Raw genomic sequence first — 24714 nt, 5'->3', positions numbered from 1 at the left:
CATGTTGTCTTAATTACCAGTCATGTTTTACATGAGATTGTTTTATACAACACTGTACAGTGGGCTGTTCTTGAGTCACTGGAAAGTTTCTTAAACCTATTCGTTATTTTTTTTCCCCCATTTTGAAGTGGGAAACTCGGAACTGTGGTCATCTGCAAGAAGTGTGAGCAGAATGTGAAAGCCTATGGCAAGGTAAGGGTATCTGCGACCTGAGGGTGATGGTGCATGTGTCCGTTGTGCTGAATCAGTGTTTCTCTTTCTCTCTATTCAAAATCAGCCGACAGCATGCGAATACTGCAACATCATAGCTGCTTTCATCGGTAGCAAATGCCAGCGATGTACCAACTCAGAGAAGAGATACGGACCTCCTGTGAGCTGCGAGCAATGCAAGCAACGCTGCGCTTTCGACCGTAAGGATGATAGTCGCCGAAAGGTGCGTATTATGTTGAGTTTCCGCAACACCCAAAGGGCCAAATAGCCTAGCCTTTCCACCTGACAAAGCCAGTTTTCCTTGTCAAAAAAATAGCTTCAGTCTCCTGAGGAGTCATGTTGAACCGCTGTATGACCAACCTGTCTTGCTTGGGTGTGTCATGTGGTAGCTCTTTGTATCACTATAACCTAGAGTCGAGGGCAGCAGACAATTTGTTGGAAAAGCAATGTCTAGAAATTTTTTATGTATAGACAATTTTTCATATGCCTTCGCACTAGTGAGGATGTGGCCTTCAGGAAACTTTAGTCTCATGCCCGATTAATCTGTTATGCTGAGTAAGAGCATGTTTTCAAATTAGCTCAGCATAGGAGACACCCCATTTTTAAATGAAAGGAACTCTTTATCATGCCTCAAGCACAAATACTTCCAGTTTTCCGTATGTTTTATGGCAAAATTGGTTTGTATATTTGTGATTACCAGCAGAGCAAGACTCCTGTAAATCTGCGGGATTCAGTTTTTCCACACAACTGCGGCTTGCCTTTGTCTTCCTTGTCTCGCTTTATTTCTGTTTTGGAAAACTGGAAGCTTGCCGAGGTCGCCATTTATAAACTTCGAAATGGTCTGTATACGAGGTCAGATTTGGTTGGCACGAGACAAAGGTAATGCGAGATTTTTGGGAAGCATATTTATTTCACACTGATTATTTGTGGTGAACAGTGAGAACCGTAAGGAAGCAGCTAACAAGATGTTCTAGACCATTGTCCATAAAAGAGTATTATATAGATTGCACATGACTTGTGCAAGGGTAGAATGCTACAATTCCATTTAGCATTGGGTCGTTGCAATTTTGCTTCTGTGCATTCAGTTTTCACCTGCTCAGTCTGCACCTGCCAATGCAAAAATGCTTGTGTACTGTGTATTGGGCCGCATGCTAAGAAACCCCAGGTAGTCGAACTTAATCCAGTGTTCCCAGCTACGGTGTACCTCATAATGTGATCATGGTTTTAGCACCTAAAACCCTTGCTCACTTGGTAAGCTCACTTGGTAAGCAAGTGTTCTTTCACATGTGATGAAAGCAACCAGCTGGAAGTAGGTGTAGTCCTTGTTTCTAGTGTTTGTCCTCATTCTTGCTGTAAGTTTATGGTGATTGACTGACTAGCCCAAATGCGTACTCTTATCAGGGTTGATTGTGAATGGGCCTGTGTGCAGGTTGAGGGCAAGCTGCTCTGTTGGCTGTGCACGTTGTCGTACAAGAGGGCCGTGGCCAAGACCAAACACAATGACCCCATGCGGCATACGGCACTGGGCAAGGCCACCTTGACATCGCACCACAGCCACCACCACCATGGCCATCACCACCACGGCCACCATCACCACCGGTCGTCATCAGGCTCTGCTGCTGGAGGTACGAACACGGCTTCCTCCGCAGGACAGAACCATCACCACCACCGGAAGCACTCCCATTCTTCATCATCACTCTCGAACCACAAGTGAGTGGGAACAGCATTTCGTAGTACTAGAAGCTAGTTACAGTCAAAGCACTATACCGTATATACCTGTGTAATGAACACGCTTTTTTTTTCCCCCAGTATACCGTAGCAAAGTTAGGGAGTGTGTTCATTATGCGGAGTAAATTTCATGGAGACATTTTCAAAACCGCACAAATTGAAAAGAAAGATGGTAATGATTGGGAACATGCATAAGATAACTTATCCTTGCAGTAAAAATACCGTATTTACTCAAATCTAACACACACTTCTTTTCCAATAAAAGGGGTCCAAAAATTGTGTGCTTGTTAGAACCTAGTACGACCCTAAATCTGCGTTACCATATCACCATCGGCACTTAAATATGACCGCCTTCAAATGACTGACACGAAGCATCATAATCTGGCGTTCACTGCAATGTTGGAAATATAGAGTTGAGCATGGAGAGAAACGAATTCTGGTGTCGCCGCAGCATCTGCACTGACATTAAGAACATAACGATCCAAAGCTGCTTCCGTCCTGCCGGTTTCTGCATTCAATGCAATGAGCGCAATGCACATTCAGTGCAGCAATGCAATGAAGCCATCGCTGGTTTTCCTGGAGTTTGGAGCAAGTTGTCAGCATTTCCAGAAGCTGCTGATGGGTCAGTGTTCAACGAGCTTGTGTCTGCGGACGAAGGTTCTGTGAACACTCAAGGGCTTGAGTATGAGGACTTCATCATTGGTGTCATGAATCAGCACACGAGTGAAATGAGCAGTGAGAACAACTCTTGATCTTATGCCCGCCTGCTCAAGGTGATGTGTGAGCTTGGCCTGTGGCCTCAGCTGCTTCGAGTCCTTGGACAAACACGGAAAAGACAGGATGCACGTCCACGCTTAGTCACTGCAGCTGGAATAGATGGGGAGATACGCATTGACCTGCCCCCTCCTAGTGCGTGCACATCTCCCTGCTCCCCCATGTGCACACGTGAGGGGACTGCATGCACCCTTCCCACTTTCTTTCCTTGCGATCCCAGGAAGACAGCGCCGCATCAAGCCACTATCCTCCCTAGGTCACCCTTGCAAGCTTTCACTCACACCTACCGCATACACCTACTGCATACGCGTACTGCATACAGCACTTCAGGGATAGAAGTGCTGCACCAGTCGCGCCATATTGCGCCAACCTGTGTCAAAACACTTAATTTTGAATGAAGTTGCCAAATTTAGCAGGATGTGCTTGTTCATTGGCAACCACACAGCTTATAGACATGCATTGGATAGCACTTAGCCCTGTAATCCAGGCCTAAGCAAAAAATGGCGAAAAACCCTTCCAAAAAGTGAACAATGCACGAGATAGCGAAAACTACTGGTATGGCCATAGAGCAAACATAAAATTGTAACTACGTTGTAGCTCCCCTGATATCTCGTTGGTCTCGCATTTTTGGCAGTGCCATGCTTTGGTTTCGATTGTAAAAGTTGCCTCCCCCCCCCCCCCCCCATCTTCAGGTCTTCAAATTTCAGAAAAGATAGGTCGACTTAAAATCGTGTCAATACAGTACGTGAACGGCATTCACTATAGCTTGATGGGTGTTGCTCATGGTGATCACTATGAATATTTCTCGTTGATTGTGCACGAATATGTTTAATTAGCTGAATTTATAAGTTTGCCTAATCGATTTGATGTCAGTGAAAAAGTTGTGAATGACATTGATTAATGAGTGCTAACAGCATTCAAAGCAACCTAGGATTTGTGAAGACTTTCAACAAAAAAGAAAGCCCATGAAATAAGAAAGCACTGTGACCATGACAAACCTTCAGCACACCAAAAATTGCATCAATCTTTACACGTAAACCTCGTCAAACTGTGGCACTGGGAAGGAGCAGCTGCACTTCTTTTGCACTTTTTTCTCATGTCAGTTTTTGGCGCGAATCTTGGTCCCTCGCACGTGAAGTAGCGCCATCTTGTAACGATTTGCGCCATGTTGTAACCATGAGCCAAGTTTGCATATTCGTAATATACACAATGCAGTAATGATGTTTACGTCTGAGACCACTTGTATTATAGGTGCGGGGATGCGTTGTCACATGGATTAAAAGAAATTGTAGGCTTTTCCTTGCTTTTTCTTTCTTTGGGAAGACCTAGGTCACTATATACGCTGTTGTCGCTTATTTCTCAACATATTCCACAACCTTTGCATTGGCACTTTATTGAATAATTAAGGTAATAATAATGTTAGTTCACCAAAATTAAATATTAGCTGCTTGTTCACATGAAAAACAAAAATACTCGACTAGCATGACACAAGCCTAAGAACAGGAAGCTTTCGGTTATTTTTTCTTTGCCACATTTAGTTGGCACATCCAGTATGTAATTTTATGGTGGTTTCTGAGAAACCTGCATGGGTTTCCTTGTATCTTCATGCTGCAGTTATGTAGATGAGTTTTTCCTTCATGAATTTTGCTCGCGCTGCAGGCTTCTGCAGAACTGATCTGCCTCAACCTAGTAGTCTTCTGCAAAGTCAAATAAGGAACACCTTTTCTTCGTACGCCTGTATTTAATTCACATTGTCCTTAACGAAGCTGCTCCAAAATGCATGTTCACTGTACCAAAACTGACAATTCGTACTCCAGACCTTCTCCAAAGTGCAAGATTTGCTGCTGCTAGAGTTGTCCCAAAGCTTCCTTGGCCGCTTACAGCCCTGCACTTGGACTTCATATTGACGCAAGATGATTTCAAATTACGCGCCAGCCGCCTCCTGCGTCCGTGCAGCTGCTTACTGCTACCTGCGAAAGATAGCGGCAGTGAAGCGGGCAACACGGGCCCGCAAAGCACGCGCAATCGGAGCAACGTGCCATCAGCGCGGGACACGAGGGAAGAAGAAGAGGTGCGGGTCTCTTGCGAAAAGACTGTGGACGTTCTAGCGAGGCTCTCGTTTAGCTCTTTGTCGGGCACAAGTTCACCCAAGATAGATTGATTAAAGCAACGTCACTCAACTGTGCGTTACAAATCTGGTGGAGGTGCGGGGTATGATTTCAAGCCCTTCTCAAGCCAGAGAAAGGAGCCCGGACTCACGGCGACTTGGACCCATCGAGTTGACTCCTGTTCACCAACGCAGCAGTCGTCGCCTACGTGGTGAGCCCCCCGAGTTTTCCCCTTTGCCGGTTTCTATCGGAGCGTCAGCATCTGCTAGCGGAAACGCTACCGATATGACGACTCAAACCACGCCAACTCACATCGTGGTCAACTCGCCAATGACGCCAGAGCCTTTCCACGGCGACTCATTTGAAGACGCAGAGGACTGGCTGGAACGCTTTGAGCGCGTCGCTGAATTCAATGGATGGAACGGAGAGCGCAAGATACGAAATGTTTACTTCGCATTAGAGGACAGCGCTCGAACGTGGTTTGAAAACCACGAAGCGACGTTTCTGTCGTGGGATGCTTTCCGACGGGAGTTGCTGGCAACTTACCCGAGTACCGACCGCAGGGAGAGGGCCGAAGCTGCCCTGCAAGCAAGAAACCAGCGTAATAACGAAAGCGTGGCCATGTATGTAGAAGACATGTCCCGCCTATTCCGCCGAGCCGATCCGAACATGAGCGAGGACAAGAAACTACGTCATCTAATGCGCGGCGTAAAACAGGAACTGTTTGCAGGGTTGGTTCGGAGCCCGCCGCGCACCGTCGCTGAGTTTCGTGCAGAGGCGACAACAATGGAAAGCACGTTGCAACAGCGATCAAGGATGTACAACCGGGAGATGAACATCACCTCTGTAGACACAGTTCCAGCCGTCTTTGGAAATAGCGTGGAGATCATACGAGAGCTCGTGCGATCTGTAGTGCGAGAAGAGCTCCAGCGGCTACGGCTTGACCAGAACGCTCCAACGCCCTCTTCCCTGGCAGACCTGGTTCGTGAAGAGGTCAGGCAGGTCGTCCGGGAACCACAGCTCAGTGCGCAGCCCCAAGCGCTACGACTGCGCCAACCGAGCGTCTCATATGCCGATGTGCTGCGGCACAGTCCCGCACGTGCTGACGTCGTCGCCACTTCTTCTATGAATAGCTCGATGCCTCGAACTACGCTGCCGCCACCCGAGAGAAGATTCAGGAAGGCTGATGTATGGCGCACTCCTGACCGAATACCCCTCTGCTACCACTGTGGGGAGGCTGGCCACCTGTACAGAATGTGCCACTATCGCCAGGCAGGACATTTAGGAGTGAGCAGAACATTCGCACGCATCCGCATGAAGTATTACTGGCCCAAGTTATTGAACTCTGTGCAACACTACGTAAGAACCTGCCGGGACTGCCAAAGACGTAAAATACCACCATTCAAGCCAGCAGGCCTCCTACAACCGATACAGCCACCGGAAACTCCATTCGCACAAGTGGGAATGGACTTACTTGGCCCCTTTCCCACATCGTCATCGGGAAAGCGTTGGATCGTAGTTGCAACTGACTACCTAACTCGATATGCCGAGACAGGGTCTCTTGTCAAGGGAACGGCCAGTGAAGTCGCTGATTTTTTCGTCACTAACATAGTACTACGGCATGGCGCTCCTAAAGTTCTCATCACGGACCGAGGAACCATTTTTACTGCCCATTTGACACAGTCCATCATGAAATTGACGCACACGAGTCACCGAAAAACCACCCCATATCACCCGCAGACAAATGGACTGACCGAACGACTGAACCGAACACTGACTGATATGTTGTCCATGTACGTGGACATGGAACACCGAACATGGGACAGGATACTACCGTATGCCACGTTTGCGTACAATACCGCTGTGCAAGAGACGACTCAAATGACACCTTTCCAACTCGTTTTTGGCCGGACCGTCAGCACAACCCTAGATGCAATGCTACCAGTAGATGAGACCTTCGAAAATGACAATGACGTCAGCGACTTCACACAACGAGCTGAAGAAGCACGGCAGCTGGCGCGACACCGCATTCAGCAGCAGCAACAAACTGACGCGGACCGATACAACTTGCGACGAAGAGACGTCCAGTATGCACCTGGAGACAAAGTATGGGTGTGGACTCCCGTACGGATGCGCGGCCTATCAGAGAAGCTTCTTCGTCGTTATTTTGGCCCGTATAGGATAATTCGCCGAATCAGTCCATTGAACTACGAAGTCGCTCCAGAAGGTCAAGTAACCTCATCACGACGGCGGCATCGAACAGAAATCGTCCATGTCGTCCGAATGAAACCGTACTACGACAGGCAATAACTGCTTCCGCCTACAAACTTTGCGAATTCCTGAAAGTCTGGAAACCACCGCCTTCTGTATGCGCATCGGGACGATGCACTCTTGGAAGGGGGACAATGACGCAAGATGATTTCAAATTACGCGCCAGCCGCCTCCTGCGTCCGTGCAGCTGCTTACTGCTACCTGCGAAAGATAGCGGCAGTGAAGCGGGCAACACGGGCCCGCAAAGCACGCGCAATCGGAGCAACGTGCCATCAGCGCGGGACACGAGGGAAGAAGAAGAGGTGCGGGTCTCTTGCGAAAAGACTGTGGACGTTCTAGCGAGGCTCTCGTTTAGCTCTTTGTCGGGCACAAGTTCACCCAAGATAGATTGATTAAAGCAACGTCACTCAACTGTGCGTTACAATATGGAAAATCACGGCAGCGAAGGTGCGGGAAATTCACCTGGGGTGCCCATATAATTGCTATTATAATAAAACGCTTGTGTGCTGTGCACTGGGTGCACGATGAAGAAACCAAGGTGGTCAACATTACCGTAGTTATTTGAGTCTAGGCCGATAGTTCTTTGTTGATTCAAGGATTTTAAAAAACGCAGCAGGTTGTAATTTAATATGATAAATATGGTGCATAGCTAGCGTTATCAAGAAAAGTCGGTATTGCAGTCGCTATTAGCCACGCCAGTAGCCAACTGAAGTACATGAGCAACCTTGCTATTTTGACCTGCGTTGTATCGGCATGCGGCATGGCATTATTGTAATGATACCAAGCAGGCAATGCCACTATAGTGCTGCTTTCAAATGAAAAGTTGTGCTAGCCGCAGAGGCATCGTCAAACGTTCAAGCTGGACAGGACTTCGGCATCGATGAGAAAAACGTCCGTCTTTGGACAGGACAATGGGAGATGCTTTTTGCGTGTGCCGCAACAAGGAGACGACAGTGATAAGGAAAATAGGCACACGATAACAGAGAGAAGCTGTTCACCGAGATCATGACATGTTTCGATGCGTACGAGCTGTGCCGTACTTACTGTGCATGCATGGGCGTGTGGACGCGAGCTTGTGCGCATCCGCAAGCGTGTGTGCAGTCTGGGCTATGGCGACAAGGCTAGTGCCGATGATAACGTAGAGTGAGCTCAGCATATTCATATTAAATGAATGCTCTTTTCATTTTGTGAATGCTGTCCTCACTTTTTTTGTTTGGCGTACATACGAGGTGAGTTTTTTCATTTTTTCTGGGTTCAGACATTCAGGGGTCAGCTTGGAATTGGGGCCGACCTAGATGTGAGTAAATACGGTAATACGAAGTCCCACAGTGCGTCGAGCCTCATAATTGAATCGTGGTTTTCGCACGGAAAGCTGCAGAACCTAATCTTCAATTGTCAATGACTTAAAATGGTCCAGAGCCACCCCTCAGGCTTGGTCTGTGTGTAGCATACACTGCTGTGAACATCTCAGCCAAGTTTTGCTGTCGTACTTGGTGTGTGGAGCCCACAAGCAGAGTGTAAGGTCGTCTTTCTCTCAAACACTCTCAACAGAAACCTGCTCCCTATTCTCTTTTGGACGCTTGATTTTGTAGTTAAGGAAATTCGCTTTCACGGCTGTTATTAGCAGTGGTCTTCTACGTAGCATAGATACCACAGCCGCCACGGAGTGCCACCACGGAGTGCCACCACGGAGTGCCACCATGGAGTGCCGCCACAATTCCACTTGCTAAGCGCACTGCCGCTCGCTGAGGATCACATTTGGCTTCCTGTTAGCACATCGTAGGCACCAAAATCTGAAGTCGTATCGTCTACGTTAGCATCCAAAATTACATTTGAACCGTGTGGCACGGCACGGTGACATAAAGAAGGCGCAGCGTTGTGGGCACGCCCCACTCTGCCGTAGCCTTTGCAGTGCAGGGCATTGAAGAATGAACGGGAGCACAGCGGCAACCATGTTTTTGCCAATGACTCCGCTTCTGCGAACGCATTGAAGTGCTTGTGGCTAAGTATTTCTGAAATGACCTATTTTCACTTCAAATGCCTTTCTCCACTTCGATAAAAAGTCGTTCAGGCCCCTTTAAGAGTTTTGTGACTGGTCTTCTCTTGTCTTTACACATGGTTGGGATTTCTGTGCGCGAAATGCTGTGAAATGTTGATGTGGGCATGCAGACTTGCGCTGTTCTTCATTTCGTCTTTTCTATTTGGCGTTGCAGAGTTGGCAGTGACCACGGTAGTGTCAAAAGGCCACGGCTGGACCCAGCTAAGTTGGCCAATGGAAGTACCCCTCTAAGGTGAGTTATGAGATAATACAATGCTTCACCCCTATCCTTTTGCAGTGGACATTTTTAATACGAGGAAGTGTCGTGTATCCACTGCACTAAGTGTAACCTGCTATATGAAAGAAAATATAGTTCCGATATTTTTAATTACGATGAGAGCTTTGAACGGCACAATTTAAGTCTGCGTATGTTGAGTGCATTGACAAGTGTGCATTGAAAAAAGGGGGGGGGAGGGGGCAGAAAATTGACAATTCAAAGTTGCATGGGAAGTATGGGACAAGACAGTGTTGACATATGTCAGCTTATGAAGGTGTGTGCTGAAAGAAGGGCATAAATGAAAAGATGTGCATGACAAAATCTGCTTTGAAATTTGCTCATGGTGCACCCTTAAAAATTTTAGTATACCTTTAAGGTATAATTTTGCTGCCAAGCAGTAGCTGTCATCCACCTTCCAAGTGTTTTTTTGCCGTGCCACTTACCTCTCTGAACACCATGCCCGTCTTGGCATCCTGTAGTGCTCTTGACAAGAAAGGACCATGTGCAGTGTTGTTAAAGGAATAAAGAGTGATATGGATTGTTGAAATATATGGTCCCATATCTATATAAAGTAAGCTTACTCTGCCCTGGCAGCACATTTTGATGTACTGTCTTTAGTCGAATCTAATGCACTTTTTTTTTTTAATTCTTGTTTTTTTCCCCGATGGGTCCAAACGTTGCGTGCACGTTATAATCGAGTACGACCGTAAATCTGCGTTACCATATTGCCATTGGCATCTCAAAATGGCCTCCTCACATGCGCTTTGAGTCTAGCTGCCATAGCTTCTTCCATGTGCTGTAGTAAGTGTGCTTAGGTTAATGCACCGTTCTTCCCAGCCTTCCTGTTTTGTGCATTTGCTCTATCAGCATGGAAGTGCCGGCTGCAAAGACATGCCGAGTTCGTCACAATGCCGCAATTAAAAGGAAAGTGAATACATGTGCAGAGTTGGACGGAAATCGGGTCGCATCACGGGCACTCCAACTTCCCGAAACTTGCATGCGAGGCTGGTGCAAACAGGAGAAGCTTTCTACTTTGGCGGCTGCTACATACAGTGCAGCCGCACGGCCCACATCTTGAAAGCGATCTGTGATGGAGACAGTCTACGCAGCTAGGCGCACTGCGCTCTATTCTCGTCGCGGTACTGTAAAGGACTTCTTTTCTTTCTTTTTTTTTTAATAGGTCGCGGCAAGCAGGTATGTGTTAGAATCGAGTGAATACAGTAGCTTGTGTCCAGAGTGGTTTTTTTAAATGCTACGTACTTCAGCTTGCATACAGATTGTTTGATGCACCATTTTCTCATTGCATGTCAACAACAGGAGCACGCCAGAGACTAGTGGTTTGTTGGACCCGAACAGCAGCGATCACGTAGTGGTGTTGACACAGTTGCGTGAGCAGGTCTCCTCCCTGCAGAAGCAGCTGAGCCTCAAGGACCAGCAGCTGCTTGCCAAGGACAAGCAGGTCAGACACCGTTTCCTTATGTTTCCATCACCTCCTCCACCCCACCCTTCTTTTGGTATCGGTGAGCTTAAGCGTAGCGAATAAAAGTTGTTTCACACAGAAGTGCTTCTAAAAAATCGAGAACATATATGTTCAGTGCAAAGGATCTGCGCAATATTCCAGCAAACATAAAGTTTCTTGACATACAGTAGAACCTCGTTCATATCTTTTGAAAAAGAATGTGAGAAAAAACATACCGTATTTACTCGCGTATAACCCGCCCTTGCATATAACCTGCACCCCTAACTTTGAACCCCATGAAATAAAAAAAAATATCCTCGCGTATAACCCGCACACTTACCTGAAAAAATGAGGACTAGGAAGTTACAACTGAGCAAACAGTCACCATTTTAGTTTTCAAAACAAATATATTTGAAAACGACTGCCGCAACGTTGTCAGTGCTGTCGTTCAATTGTCAATCGTCGCCACTCTCACTGCTGCCGTCTGAGGCTTCATCGCCGCTCTCAAAGACGTAATCATCTTCGGTACCATCTAGGCTGTTGCTTATGGCACACTTCTTGAAACTCTTGCGTACCATGTCGGCCGGGATCATCCCCCATGCATCTACGATCCACTGGCACAGCAGTGCAATATCTGGCCTTCGCACGCGTCCCGTCGGCGTAAGGGCGTAAAGGCCATCGGCCATCCACTGGGCATATAGCCGCTTCACGTGAGCCTTGAAAGGCTTATTGATGCACACGTCGAGTGGTTGGAGCATGGAAGTCATGCCGCCAGGTATTACGACAAGGTCTGTGCCGTTGTCAGCGAGGCGAGCTTTCACCGCGTCAGTGCAGTGGCCTCGGAACGAATCCAGCACCAGCATCGAACAGCGTGCCAACAAGGCACCTGGTCTTTTTTCCCAGATTGCTTGAATCCAGTCAATGACGAGGTCACTGTTCATCCACGAGTTATCTTCCACTCGCACAACAATTCCTGGGGGAAGTGGTGTACTCGCTGGAGTCTTGCGCTTGAATATTACATACGGGCGCAGTTTGGTGCCGTCGGCCAAAGCACACAACATCACTGTGCAGCGCAGCTTGGTGTTGCCGCCAGTCAGCACACTAACAGATTTTGCGCCCTTTTTTTCCAGGGTCGTGTCCATAGGCATCTCGAAATATACTGGCGTTTGGTCAGCATTTCCCAGCTGAGATAGCAAGTAGTTGCGCTCTTTCCTCAGTCCGATGACGTAACGTTGAAAGTTGAGCAGCTTCTCCTCGTAAGCGTCGGGAAGCCGCTGGCACATGGTAGTTCGCCGCCGCATCGAAAATCCATGCCTGGCCATAAAGCGCTGCAGCCATCCGCGGCTCGCATGAAACTCGCGTGGAATGTGCATTTCCCGGGCCAGCTTCAGGGCTTGCATCTGCGCCATCTCTGTAGACACAGCGTGGCCACGACTCCTCTGCTCCTCGATGAATTTTGCAAGCTGCGTCTCGACGTGAGGGTACGCGCCAGTCTTCGGGCCGCGAAACGCTCGCCTGTCCTTGTTCGCAGCTTCGAGAGAGTCTTTTTTCTTCCGCCAGTCGCGAATGCAAGATTCGTCGACATCGTTCTTTCTCGCAGCAGCTCTGTTGCCGATTTGTTCAGCAGCGGCGACGATCCTGAGTTTCTCCTTCGCCGTGAATGATTGCCGCCGAGACACACTCATGATGCCTAGACAAGGCTGGCGAACTGTGCAAACTGGGCGTACAAGAAACGGCACCTTACTCAAGGCCCATCAACGTCTGAACAAAGCGTATGCAAAGCATGCGAAACGCGTGGCTGGCGTGGGACTAAACAGACTATGGATGTGGATCTGGCTGTGACCTGCGTTGGCCTCTTGTTGGCTGGATGGATGGATCATAGTGGCTTAGCCCTTTGTAACGGTGGTGGCTTGCGCCCCCTAGCGTAGGATTCCCCCCTTTTTTTTCCCCCGTAATTTTGTTCGTATTGTGAACTGTAATTTGTCCCTCTTTTATAGACTCACTCGTCCCTAGCCCCTTTTGCACCAATCTTCCAACCTACTCATTGTCACCACTACCCTTCTCTCATCCACACGTCCGTCCTCCCCTGCAAATCCCAGGGCACCCTCTATATCTATCGCCGCGTCTTCGGCAATGTCCGGACGAAGTGTTCTGCACCGCAAAACGATATGCTCCATGGTCTCCGCTTCCACGTGGTCTTCTTTCAGTCCATACTGGCCTTCGGTGGTCAAAAGGTTGGTGCAATATTAATATGCACTGCAACACACGTTGATGTCGATGGGGATGCGGACTCTGCACGGCAGGCCGCGCGTTGCCGTGAAGCCGACCCGCCGAGCCCCCCTTCTCCGGAATACAGTCGAACCCGACTATATCGAACCCGTTTACATCGAATTATTCCTTATATCAAACAATTTATGGACACGGTATAGTTACAATGAGTATATATAGCAAAAATTATGCATACATCGAACAAAACTAATAGCGACTCCCGATATATCGAACGTCAAGCGGCGGAAAGTGCCCCCGGAAGTTGGCTTTCCCTCGCGGTGAAGGGAAAACCCGGCGGCGCGGCTCCATCCAACCGCTCCCCCTATGCGACCGCGCTACCTCGGAGCCGCCGACACCTCCCTACAAAAAATGATCCTGGCCCGCCCGCCTGCAGCGCTTGCCCAGACAGCCAATCAGAGGCTCTTGTGCCCTCGTCATGCAAGTTGGCGAAAGTGCGAGTTGTCTCGCTGCTTATCTGATTCATTGTGTGCGCCTTCTCCCGCAGTGTTGCCGTGATGAAGCGTCAGAATTAGCCTTTCGTCGTGAAGCTCGAAATCATAAACCGGGTCGAATGCGGTGACAAGTCGGATGTCTCTGCAACGTACAAGATTCCGAGGTGCACTCTCGGCACGATCTTGAAGGGGGAAATTAGGGCTAAAGCGGCCTAACTCGCGACCCGGTGCCCGTAGTGCCCGTGGCGCCCGACGCGTATGCGCGGCCGTGTACGAGTGGTTCATCCAAAATATAGCTTCAGCCGTACCGACTTCCGCGTGCTCGGTGATGACTGTAAATTCTGATTAATGCGACGAAGCCGTTGTCGTTGTTGCCGAGGTTTGGAGCCAGCTGTCAGAATTTCCGGAAGCTGTTGACGAATCAACGGTGCGTGAGTTAGTGAGCGCAAATGATGGTGTCGCGACCACGGTAGAGCCCGGAAACGAAGACTACATTGCCGACATCGTGCCGAGCACAACTGAAAATGGGCACAACGAGGAAAGCAACGACCATCTTTGGCCCACATCCTCCGAAGTGCGCTCGCACTAGTCCGGTGCTTCTGTGCGAAAGCGGAATGTTGCGGCCTCAGCTGCTCCGACTCCTTAGACAATGTGGGGAAGTGCGTGCCTCGCATGCAGCGAAATTGCCCAAGCAGAAGAAAATGCAGGACTGTTTCGTGCGAAACGAAGCTAGTTTCATCAATAAAGTGATTTTATAAATGGTATGTGCATTTATGACATCCAATTATTTAGGAGGCTTATATCGAATTATGCTCTGTATCGAACTGATAGGCGTTTTTTTGCGAGTTCGATATAGCCGGGTTCGACTGTATTCGCGTATTACCCGCACCCCCACTTTTTAAACACATTTTTTTCAATTTTTGGTGCGGGTTATATGCGAGTAAATACGGTAATATCCGAAGTTAAAAAAAAATTGACAGGCTCAACTGTTTTTGATATCTAGGTCATGCGAAACGTCGCATGGATCATTGCAGCATGAAATGCCAACACGCATCGAGCTGGGGGTGCTCCAGTGGCCCGAGAGGTGTTTCATTGTTTTCCTATTGCATCGTGTTTTGTCGTGTTTTAAGAAAGCGATGGGAAACCAGAACGAAATCGAGCTGGTTGGTGATGCCGGATGCCGCCGAAGCGAAACATCGTGTATGGCTGCATGGCGCCGCCTACAGCAGAGAACGGTGGCACGCTTGGATTGTCGCCTACTAAAAGTGTGCAGTACACTACCAATGGCACTGCTCACCATGTGCTGCTAAACAGATCAGTGAAGTTGCATTACAGTCGAACCCATTTATAACGATACCAGTTTTAACAATATATCAGTTATAACAAGCTGCTGCACTGCCAGCTTTTGTATGTTTTCCATGGTGAAAAAACCTGCTTACTACAATGCCCTGATGCCGCATTATCGGTTACAATGATAAAGTCTGGCTGCTCGGTGTCTATGCCGAAAGGAAGTGAAATGTGAAATTCTTCAAAAGAAAAAAATTGAAAATGAGAAACTCGAGCCGCTCAACGATGGCCCCAACAGCCACCGTGCACTCACTTTCCAGCCTTCTCTGCACCTCTTTCTCGTCGCCCTTCCATCCCTTCGAACACAAATGGGCTGTGCCCATAGCTCTACGCCACGCCACCCTCTGAAACACGAATGAACTGAGCCAACTGCGCTGCTCCCAGATTGCTCTCTGGCTCCTCATTCGGCACAGTTTCATAGAATAAAGAGCCAGCTTTGGCAGTTCTGCAAACAGCTTAATCGCTTGCGTTCGTCTTTGATGGTTGTGTGGCAATCGTTCCTGGCCATGTGTTTTCTTAGCCACGTTTGGCTCGCCACCGAAACAGAAGATGGCTGATCCACCCCCTGATCATAAAAGGGCTCATTTGGGGCCACCCATGCGATGCCTTGGCAGAGTTCGCATATCTCTTGCAACCCGTGAGCCCTCTTTGCAGTTGGTTTAGCAGTGCCATTCTTTAACGCCAACAGCTGCGGCTTGTTACATGCGATTGGAGGAGCACCCAGGAAGCAGTTAAACGAGTGAACACAATTGGCAGCCGGATGGAGGAAGGTGGTGGGAATGGGCGCTGGCCACCCTGCCATTATAGTTTTCTGACAACAGCTTTACCATCCCCCTATTTTGATTTTTTCATGCAACACAGTTATAACAGTTGTCGATTAAAACAATGGTATTTTCACGACACTTGAATATTGTCTTAAGTGGGTTCGACTGTGTTAGTTTTGCGTGCCTTCTGGTTAGATATTGCGTCACCAGATATTGCTACCAGCGTTGTTCATGCTGTACACTTCACCAGTAACCCGGCAAACCACGAACGACAAGAAGATTGCGGACATACTAAAGCATTGCTAAAAACGCTCTATTGCTGGGATCATACTACGAGTGGACTGCTGCACAAAGAAGTGCAGTTGAACCTCACGATAACGAAATCGGCGAGGAACGCGAGAAAATTTGCTTTCGCGAGAACTTCGTTGTTGCGAAATGAGATGGCACACATAGCTAATGCGTCGCGGAATGAACCTTTACTGTCAAAATTCCATTAGCCTACTTTGGCAAGCTTTGCTGCATGCGTCAATCATCAGTGGTAGCACTGCTGTGGGGCAGTATTCTCGGTCGATTTCTTTTGGAGATACGATCACTATTGCGAGATGTTGAGTAAATCGGCGCCGGACGCAGAGCAATACTGCTCCACGCAAGCAGTAGCATTTCTCCAGTGCACGCTGTCGGCCCATAGACGCTGATGCGTCCATTGCCGAACACGAAAATGATCGTGTTTCGTATACCTGAAGGCAATCGATCTAGAATAACGCCCCCTTAGCACAAATTTACGTCCGGTGCCGAATCCACACGCGATGCCTGTCTGGTGGCTCTGGAACAGCGTTCTTGAAGCAAGGAATGCATATTCCTGAACGATCGCTTAATCAGGGTCGTATTCCACATGGGTGGGACGTGGATTTCCTTGTCGTTGGTGCATTTTGCTCACCGAGGCGGGCATTAAGCACTGTGCTAGGCGTGCAAAAACTTGTCACATGTCGGTAGCAACATGGGGGCCACTTCGAAAGGGCGATCGTCTAACAAGATGGCCGCACTGACATGTTTCCGGTGCAAGTAATCGCTCCCGGCACTTGGTTGTTTTTGTAAGCAAGAATGGCGGTACCCACGGAAGTGTAATGTGGGTGTCATTTATGAAATTTTAGTGCAAAGCAATCGCATTTGAGCATATCTTGGAGCCTGCTAGCCTTGCGCGAGTAGGTAATATGCTGGGTTACATTCTGGTAAATTTAATTGATGCAGGATTGCATTACAGTGACATTTAGTTGGCGAGAGGTACGGAACGCATTGAATCCTATAGGCCTTCGCCAGGGATATGAAAATATTTCATTGTCGTGGGGGTTTGTTATCGCAGGTTTCGACTGTATTACAGTGGTGTAGCAATGCACAGGTTTCCCATCAAACTAGCTGACAAAACAGGAGTGCTGATGGCATAGTAGACGGCACGCTAGCATGCGTCACAGGTTTGAGCGCTCATGAGATCGTCACCGTTTACGAGCATGCATCTTGCGTCACTGAGCACAAAGTACTCTTCGAAATCGTGACTGGTCATGAGATATGAGCTTATAACTGAACAATCATCGTGTGCTAGAGCAAACGAGTTTCTTTAGCATGATTACCGGATGAATAGTAACTAATTAAGCAGAAGAAACAGAGCACATAGAATTTTGTGTCGGTACCATTTTAAAACCCTATACGAGGAGCTTCAGTGCAATGCTTTACAGTGAAACCTTGGTAATTGTGATTTCACGGGACCAGAAAAAATGGCTCAATTAACCAAATGTCCAATTATACAGGGTATCAAGAAAAAAATTGATAAATACTTGATATGCCAATCTGCCTTTATTTACTGAATAAATTCGTAACTCTTGCTTTTGTTTCACACAACATCAGCGCAGAAGTGGCAATTCTTGTCATCTCGTGACTCATTAGCACTTTCGGAGGCGAGAACTTTGCCAATTCCTTCGCAGTGCAGCCAGTTTCACCATGGCACAAGACCAAGGTCTGCATCTAAGCATTACCTACCGTGGTTGCTCAGTGGCTATGGTGTTAGGCTGCTAAGCACAAGGTTACGAGATCGAATCCCGGCCACGGCGGTCGCATTTCGATGGGGGTGAAATGCGAAAACACCCGTGTACTTTGATTTAGATGCACCAGAACCCCAGGTGGTCGAAATTTCCGAAGTCCTCCACTACGGCGTGCCTCATAATCAGAAAGTGGTTTTGGCACGTGGAACCCCACATTTAATTAATTCATTGATTAAAATCGCATCTGAGCAGACTTGCTTTCTGCTTCGTGGACAAACCGATTATTCTTTTGCCAGTAGACTGGTCAGCAACTGATTGTCCGTCAATCACGATGTAGCCGTGGGTTTAAATGCCAGCATGTGGGCCGTGGTAGAATCATCCTTGACAGCTTCAGCCACGTTTATGACGTTGCACGTGTGTTGGAACGATTCAAAATGGAACCACTGCTCTCTGCAACTGCTGTGGATGAAACCATGGTCGTTATCAGTACAATCATAGTTTTGCATGGTTGCTATCATGAATGGCAACCATGCAGTTTAAAAGGCACGCAGCCAACACGTGCACTGAGCCAGACAAAACTGCTGTTTGCCGCAACTTTGCTGTTATCAACACGATCGATCAGTGATGGCGGCTACGCAGTTCTGAAGGCATGCGTGGCCATCGTGGTGCCACGTGGGGCGTGAGTGCAAAAACACACAAATAGACATGAAGCCTTCGGTGTTTCTGTAGTTTCTGTACGATTTCCGCAGATGACTCTGGGGATGTGGACTCTGCCGTTTTGTTTAAATTGGCTGCTAGTGCCACTTTTGCTCTCTTGCGTCACAAATTCGCGATGCTTTGCGTTGTTCATATTGACTGGTGTGCAGCTTAATTGTCTTAATACGTCTTAATTGACAAGAGTTTGATCAACATTTAACAATGCTTATGCCTGCCTGGACAAAAGGACAAGTCCGTATTCTCCGAATGAACAAGGGTTGAATTAACCCTTTCAGAGTCAGTGACTTCAATATATGGCGTCGCGAACGAGTCCAAAATGTTTGATGCCATATATTTACGGCATCGTCTGTACGTTTAAGAAGCGCGCCAATTTCCTAACTTTTTCTTTCCTTGCATGTGCTGCCACTGTGTGGGAATTTTTCTCACACCTCCCTCTTTTGCTTTTCGTTGCATGGTTTGTTCTAGATCTAGTTAGTTTGCTCCGGCGCACCTATATACTCCGCTTGCGCTTTGGCGCGCAGGCGGCGGTTGTGTTTTGTTCCACGGGCGGTTTCGGCTTCTTGCGCTCGCAAAACTCATGGCTATCTCGTTACTGATTGCTCAAAGGGTGACCGCCTGTTACTCGCTCGTTTATTGCTCCCAGGGGTGCGCATACGAAGGATGCCGCCGTGCATGCGTTTCCTTTTCTTCTTTTGGAGACTCTCGAAAACTAATTGCCTCTGGTTGGCAGTAAGATAAAAATTAGCGGAAGTTTGTCACACATTTTGTTTTTCTGATGTGCACACAACCATACAGTTTTCTTGAGTGCGCTCACCTACGCAGTTCGATTACGTTATGGACGAAAATATTAGTGTAAGAGCAGGAACATTTGAGACTTGCAAAATATTCACGTGTGCGCATTTTCTAAGCCTTCAACTATGTCTATAACGATGCACCAAATTTTTCATTCTTATAAGTTTATTTCTTTTTTATTGTTTTCATTAATGAATAAACAGTACATATATACCAACACAAAATATCTTTTTCTCACTTTAGGATCGCCCTAGAAAAATTACGCTAAATTTTTTTCAACATAGGTCCCTCTGAAGAACTTAAATCTGCAATTAAAAAAAAACCACCCTGAAAAAGTTAATGAAGTTATACTGTTCCTTGCTATTACTTTCAATGATTTACTGCTTGGGTGAAGCTGCCTAGTCTTCTTTTGGGCCAAACACTTCACTTCTCTTGGTTTCAGATTGCAGAGCTCAAGGCTCACATGTCTTCAGATGAACGCAATCATCGATCAAAGCTGCAGGCAGAGCAGAAGAAGCACTCGGAAGTGGTCCAAGACCTCACGGTGGGAACTCTTTGTTGTCGCGTTTTGCTTTTTGCGACTATCCTAGTCAAGCAGCTTGCAACCGTAAATAAAGTGCCATTACCAATCTCCATCGAAGCATGACATGTGGTCTATTCATTGGCACAAAAAAAAAGAAAGAGCTGTTATGCACTTTAGTTGTCTTCCTGGCGCATTTGGACCTTTTGATGATAGAAAAATCTGTTCTCTGGAATGCATTTTCTTGGGCTTCAACGTTTAGTTTGGTGAAGGCTTACCATAAGACATTCTAGAGTTGAGTGCTTTTGGTTTTTTATTTTTGCAAACTTTGGCCTTGCCATTTTCAGTTTATTCCCACCTAAAAAATTCGTCCCCCACCTCCCAGTGAATATACATATTTGTTTTTTTAGTTTCACAGGTTCTTTTCTATAAATAATTTCTCACATTGAGCTTACCGATATTTGTTTCCTTGGTGAACATTTGATAACTAACTGCTGTTCATTTTCAACGTAGCGACAGGCAAAACATATGTGAATAAGAAAAGAATAAAGATTGCTTGGGCGGCAAGTGATTTTGAGCTCTCCAGGCTTCCTTCATAGGAGCACTGGTGGATTCACAGCTGTTATCTGAATTCAATTTTTTTTTTATCCTTTCTTTTTCTCTTGTTTTGCCCAGTTTAAATGGAACATGCTGAGCCCTAGGCATAATTTCTTTTATGTTGCACTAAGGCGTGTGTTCTGAATTGAAGATGTTTTGTTTGTACTCTTCCTTTATAACCTTTACACCTTGACTTTTTTGCAAGGGTGAAAGGTACATCAAGGGGCCATAAGGGATACCAAAGAGAAAAATAATTTGAGTTTATTAATAAGCTTTTGTTCTACAGTACTTAGAAAGCCACTCTTGCCTTAAGAAGAAGCTTTGTAAGGTGAAAACTATACTAAAATGTAAGACCGTTCATGACGCTGCGTTCTAGCTCCTGCACTGGTTTGCCCTGACGTCTGGGATTTTATCAGTGCTCGGGCCTAGATAAAATTTTACTGGTAAATATGGATTGAATTCTGTTCTAGAAGCACCAAAACTAAAGTTAGCGAGTTTTTAAAGAACCTATTCCAAGCTGCAACCATGCAAAAACAAGAAAATGAATTCGTGACGTCACAATAGCGTACTCCTGTGGCTCCGACGTGAAATTTTGACCTTCATTTTCTATTCTAGTAATGAAACTGTATTAATGTAACATAATGCAATACTGGGAGCTGGTTTCACAAGTTTCAGTTTAAGAGTGGCACTCTCCCATGCTTTAATGGAACGCAGGGCTTATTAGGGCAAAGTGGTTTTGAACCGAACTCTTGTTTGCAGTTATTTCCGCACACTACGGAGTGACAGTGGTGGCAAGTGAAAGTCAGATTTTGTATTGCGTGCTTGCAAGTAAGACTTGCCTGTGTGTTTGAGTGAGTATTAAGATGTTTTTATGGTTGGTAAGTCTATAGCTGATCGTCTGCCATTGTGGGTTAATTAGTGCATTGCTTAGTGCATACCTGATCCACGTTCCCTGCCAACTACATATTAACAAGGTTTTACTGTACTTAAGTTTCCTACAAAAAATTACTAGGGGGCTAGTGTCCAGTATGCACGCTAGTGTCTGTGGAAGTAACAAGTATGACGGTTCAACCAGCAATAGAATGATGATGTGCATGGATCTGCCTAAACATTGTCCTTCTGGCATTGAATGGCCATGTGACTTTATGAATTGGTTATTTTTTATACAAATTATTGTGTTATAAGTGCAACAATTCACAGTGACTACGCATGCGCACAGGAACTTATTGCATTCATGTGCTGAAAAATGATGTCTTGGAAATGTAGAGAGATAAAATGCAATGAGTGGTGCCAAGAACATTTGAAGCCACAAGTGCTAAAATTAGACTAACCCGCGTACTAATCATCATGCGAGAGTCCCCTCTAGTAATTTTGGTAGGAAACTCTGTAACGTATACAGTGCTTCCACATGTAGCAGTAGTGGAGTAGTTCAAACACGTTCAACCCTGTTTTTGCTGGCGATGCTCAAGTGTCAGTTTGTGTGCACTTATTTCAGAACAAGCTGCTGACACTGCAGAAACAGATTGCAGCCAAGGCCAAGAGCAATCGAAAGAACACAATGGCAACAGACAGCCCGTCTTCCCTGATCACATGACGGAAGTCTCCCACATTTTGTCTCCCACTTTCTTTTCCCAACTTAACTGGAAAAGGTGGTCATTATCCAATTTCTTCACCATCGCTCATCTTTGCCATCTTATTTTCCTTCCACCCTCCCCTCCCCCAGCCCTTTAAAAGCAGGCGATATCATCTCATCTCGGTTTCTTTCTTTTATTTTTTAAATTTTTAAGATTTGTAGCAGTTGTGCGGGATTTTGTTATGAATTATGTGGCAACCCACATTTGGTTAGGTGCTGGTTCTCGAATCATGTCCTATGGTGATTGAAATGGCAGTGGAGTACTTTGATGTTTCACAGCCCAGCTCGTGGAGCGAAAGGTCTTCAGCTGCAGAATCTCGGCACTAGCTTTTACAGTCGTGGGCCAGTTGCTTCCAGCCTTGTCCAGTGCGAGAACAGTTGGTCTTTTCTTTATTACCCCCCCCCCCCCCCCCCCCATGTGTACATCTGTTCATTTCCTGTAGACATCGTAAATGTATTGCAGATTAGGCAAGTAGTCACATGTACACGTCCAAGGTCGCCACCGGCCAGGCATGACAGATTTGGCATGTGCTATATCACCGTGTGAATGCGTTTGCCACCAAAGGCACAAATTAACTATCAAAAAGTGTTCTATTGCCTCGCAGTAACGTGCATGCCTGCATGTTTAGTGCGAACCAAAGGGGCAACCTAATGAAATTCACCTAGTGGCTCCACAGATCCAGTGTACGTACTGTTGCATTCTTATGTGCGGCGAAGACTTATCTAACACTGATGATCCATGACAGGTGGACACTCTTAATTTTGCGTAGATTGTGTACAGTAAAAAAATACAGTAATAATGGTTGCTGCTGGATTTTTTTCTATGTATGCTAGGAGAATGCCAGCAAAATTGAGAGTAGGAAAAATCAAGAGGCAGACATAGACAAAGAGACAGGAAGGTGGCTGGACTAACAACTGAACTTTATTCATGAAAACAACGTCCCCCAAGTTCAGTTGAATAAAGTTCAGTTGTTAGTCCAGCCACCTTCCTGTTTCTTTGTCTATGTCTGCCTCTTGATTTTTCCTACTCTCAAGTTTGCTGGCATTCTCCTAGCATAACCATGTACCAACTGGCCCAACAAGCCACTCTCATGAACTCTTTTTCTATGTAGTTGGGAACAGTTGTGCCTGGTTCATTAGTGTGGTGAGTGACAACTGCACTGGATAACGGTGAACTTGTAGGGTTGCTGTTGTTTCAGGCTTGGATCGTCTTGCATTTCTTGCCTAAGTAGTGAATGGGAGTTCATCTTTGTTTAGATGCCCTGTACTGGTCCTGTGGTAGAATGTTTTCAGTGGTTCTGGTCTGTAAAGACATTTTTCTGCTGAGGTTTTCAGTGGCAATTAGGCCTGGATACCTGATTTCGGGCCACCACTAAATTAAGAATGAGCAAGTTACGTACTGCTTTTTAATCCATTTATTCTGGAAGGGAGGCGGCCAAGAAAGTTCGAGTGTGTTAAGGAGAGTATAGTACGTACTCCATTGCCATATTGAGATGCCATCGTTTGGATTTTAATGGTGGCAAGTCAACGTGTGGTGATTTCTTTAGCGCAGTCCAGCGCCATACTGCCAATACTGGCAAGCTGTAGGTTTTTAGTCGCTCGTGTGGAGCCTTCAGGCCCACTTCATCTTGCTGTTTTTAGTGGAAAATCCACATTACACACACAGACAAGAATCAGTTTGCATGAAATGATAATTTCGTAATGTGTTTTTCTCTCAGAAGCATTGAGATTTTTATTGAGAGGACCCACAGTTTGCCTGGTGATTTTATTTTTTTACGAAGTCTTTTTTTTTTAAGTGTGTACTGTCAGCCTACAGGCTTACTTGTAGAAGACGTGTCAAAATCATTTCCATTCTTGCTTCATATATCTTGTGGAACCTCTTTGTTAAAATATGGTTTGCTCGAAGCAGGCTGGCAGGAGTGGAATCAAGTGATTTGGGAATGTCGTGGTATTAGTACTTTTCAGTGGGCAAAGTAGAGTGCTCAAGTGCTTCTCTTAAAGAGCATTGTTGCAACGGCTTGGTGATGCCACAAATATTGACAAGAGCTTTTGTGACAGTTCTGTACAAGCAATTCTGAGTAATCCTGTATGCCCACTGAAAAAAAGATGCCACTGGAAAGGCATAAAGAATTGGTTTGTGCAAGCATTACGTGCATCAGCATGTGCCATGGATTGTGCTACTTGGTTGTGTCATGCAACTGTGAGTGGCAGTCTGCTTCAGCAGTCATCTTGCGAAGTTTGTTTGCAACATTGTACATTCTAAAAACGGTAAAAACAATAAATTTATTCAGCAAGACTGGCTTGTGTTCTCTTTCGTGGAAGCATGTTCATTGCATCTGCTTTGCAAACTGGTATACATTAGCAGCTAAAATGGAAATTACCTTTAGCAGTCCAAGGAAACCCTAAAAATATGGTATACAAACAGCTTCCAGTATCCAGTGTTCACAGATAAGCTATTTGTAAAGGAAAGGAGTGCTGCGAAATTAAGTAAAGTGTTTGTGGAGTCTTCCTTGAGACCTGGTACTGTGAACCATGGTCTCGAAAATAATTTTTGCAGATCACTTTCGACTTTCATTTTATTTCAAAGAAAAAATGAAGTGTAAGCTTTTGGGGTAATGTCCATAGTGTTCACTTAAGAATTTTTAAATAGTTTTCATGCGGTGATTTGCTTAGAGCGCAGTAATTAGTGCCGCAAGAAGCGGCACTAATAAAGCTTCTGCGTGCAC

General features: G+C 46.4%; 1 protein-coding gene across 3 annotated transcripts in view; it reads left to right on the top strand.

Annotated features, from left to right (window-relative positions):
* Window positions 1–24284, top strand: part of LOC135913962 (protein FAM76B-like) — a 54295-nt gene extending 30011 nt beyond the window's left edge. For 2 of the 3 annotated variants that reach the window (XR_010568176.1, XR_010568177.2), the window contains one exon: window positions 129–192. Coding sequence is in view for 1 of the 3 variants with exons in the window: in XM_065446672.2 (XP_065302744.1) it covers window positions 129–192; window positions 278–433; window positions 1640–1920; window positions 9305–9382; window positions 10724–10865; window positions 19681–19782; window positions 21851–21949 (922 nt within the window). In the remaining 2 variants the exon portion in view is untranslated. Of the gene's footprint in view, window positions 1–128; window positions 193–277; window positions 434–1639; window positions 1921–9304; window positions 9383–10723; window positions 10866–19680; window positions 19783–21850 lie in introns of those variants that run through there. The other variant, XM_065446672.2, reaches the window with a different exon arrangement.
* The last annotated feature ends 430 nt before the right edge of the window (window positions 24285–24714 follow it).

Source organism: Dermacentor albipictus, chromosome 5 (assembly GCF_038994185.2).
Source record: "Dermacentor albipictus isolate Rhodes 1998 colony chromosome 5, USDA_Dalb.pri_finalv2, whole genome shotgun sequence".
NCBI lineage: Eukaryota > Metazoa > Arthropoda > Arachnida > Ixodida > Ixodidae > Dermacentor > Dermacentor albipictus.
Note: the sequence above shows the minus strand (reverse complement) of the source record. Positions and strands in the feature narration are given on the sequence as shown.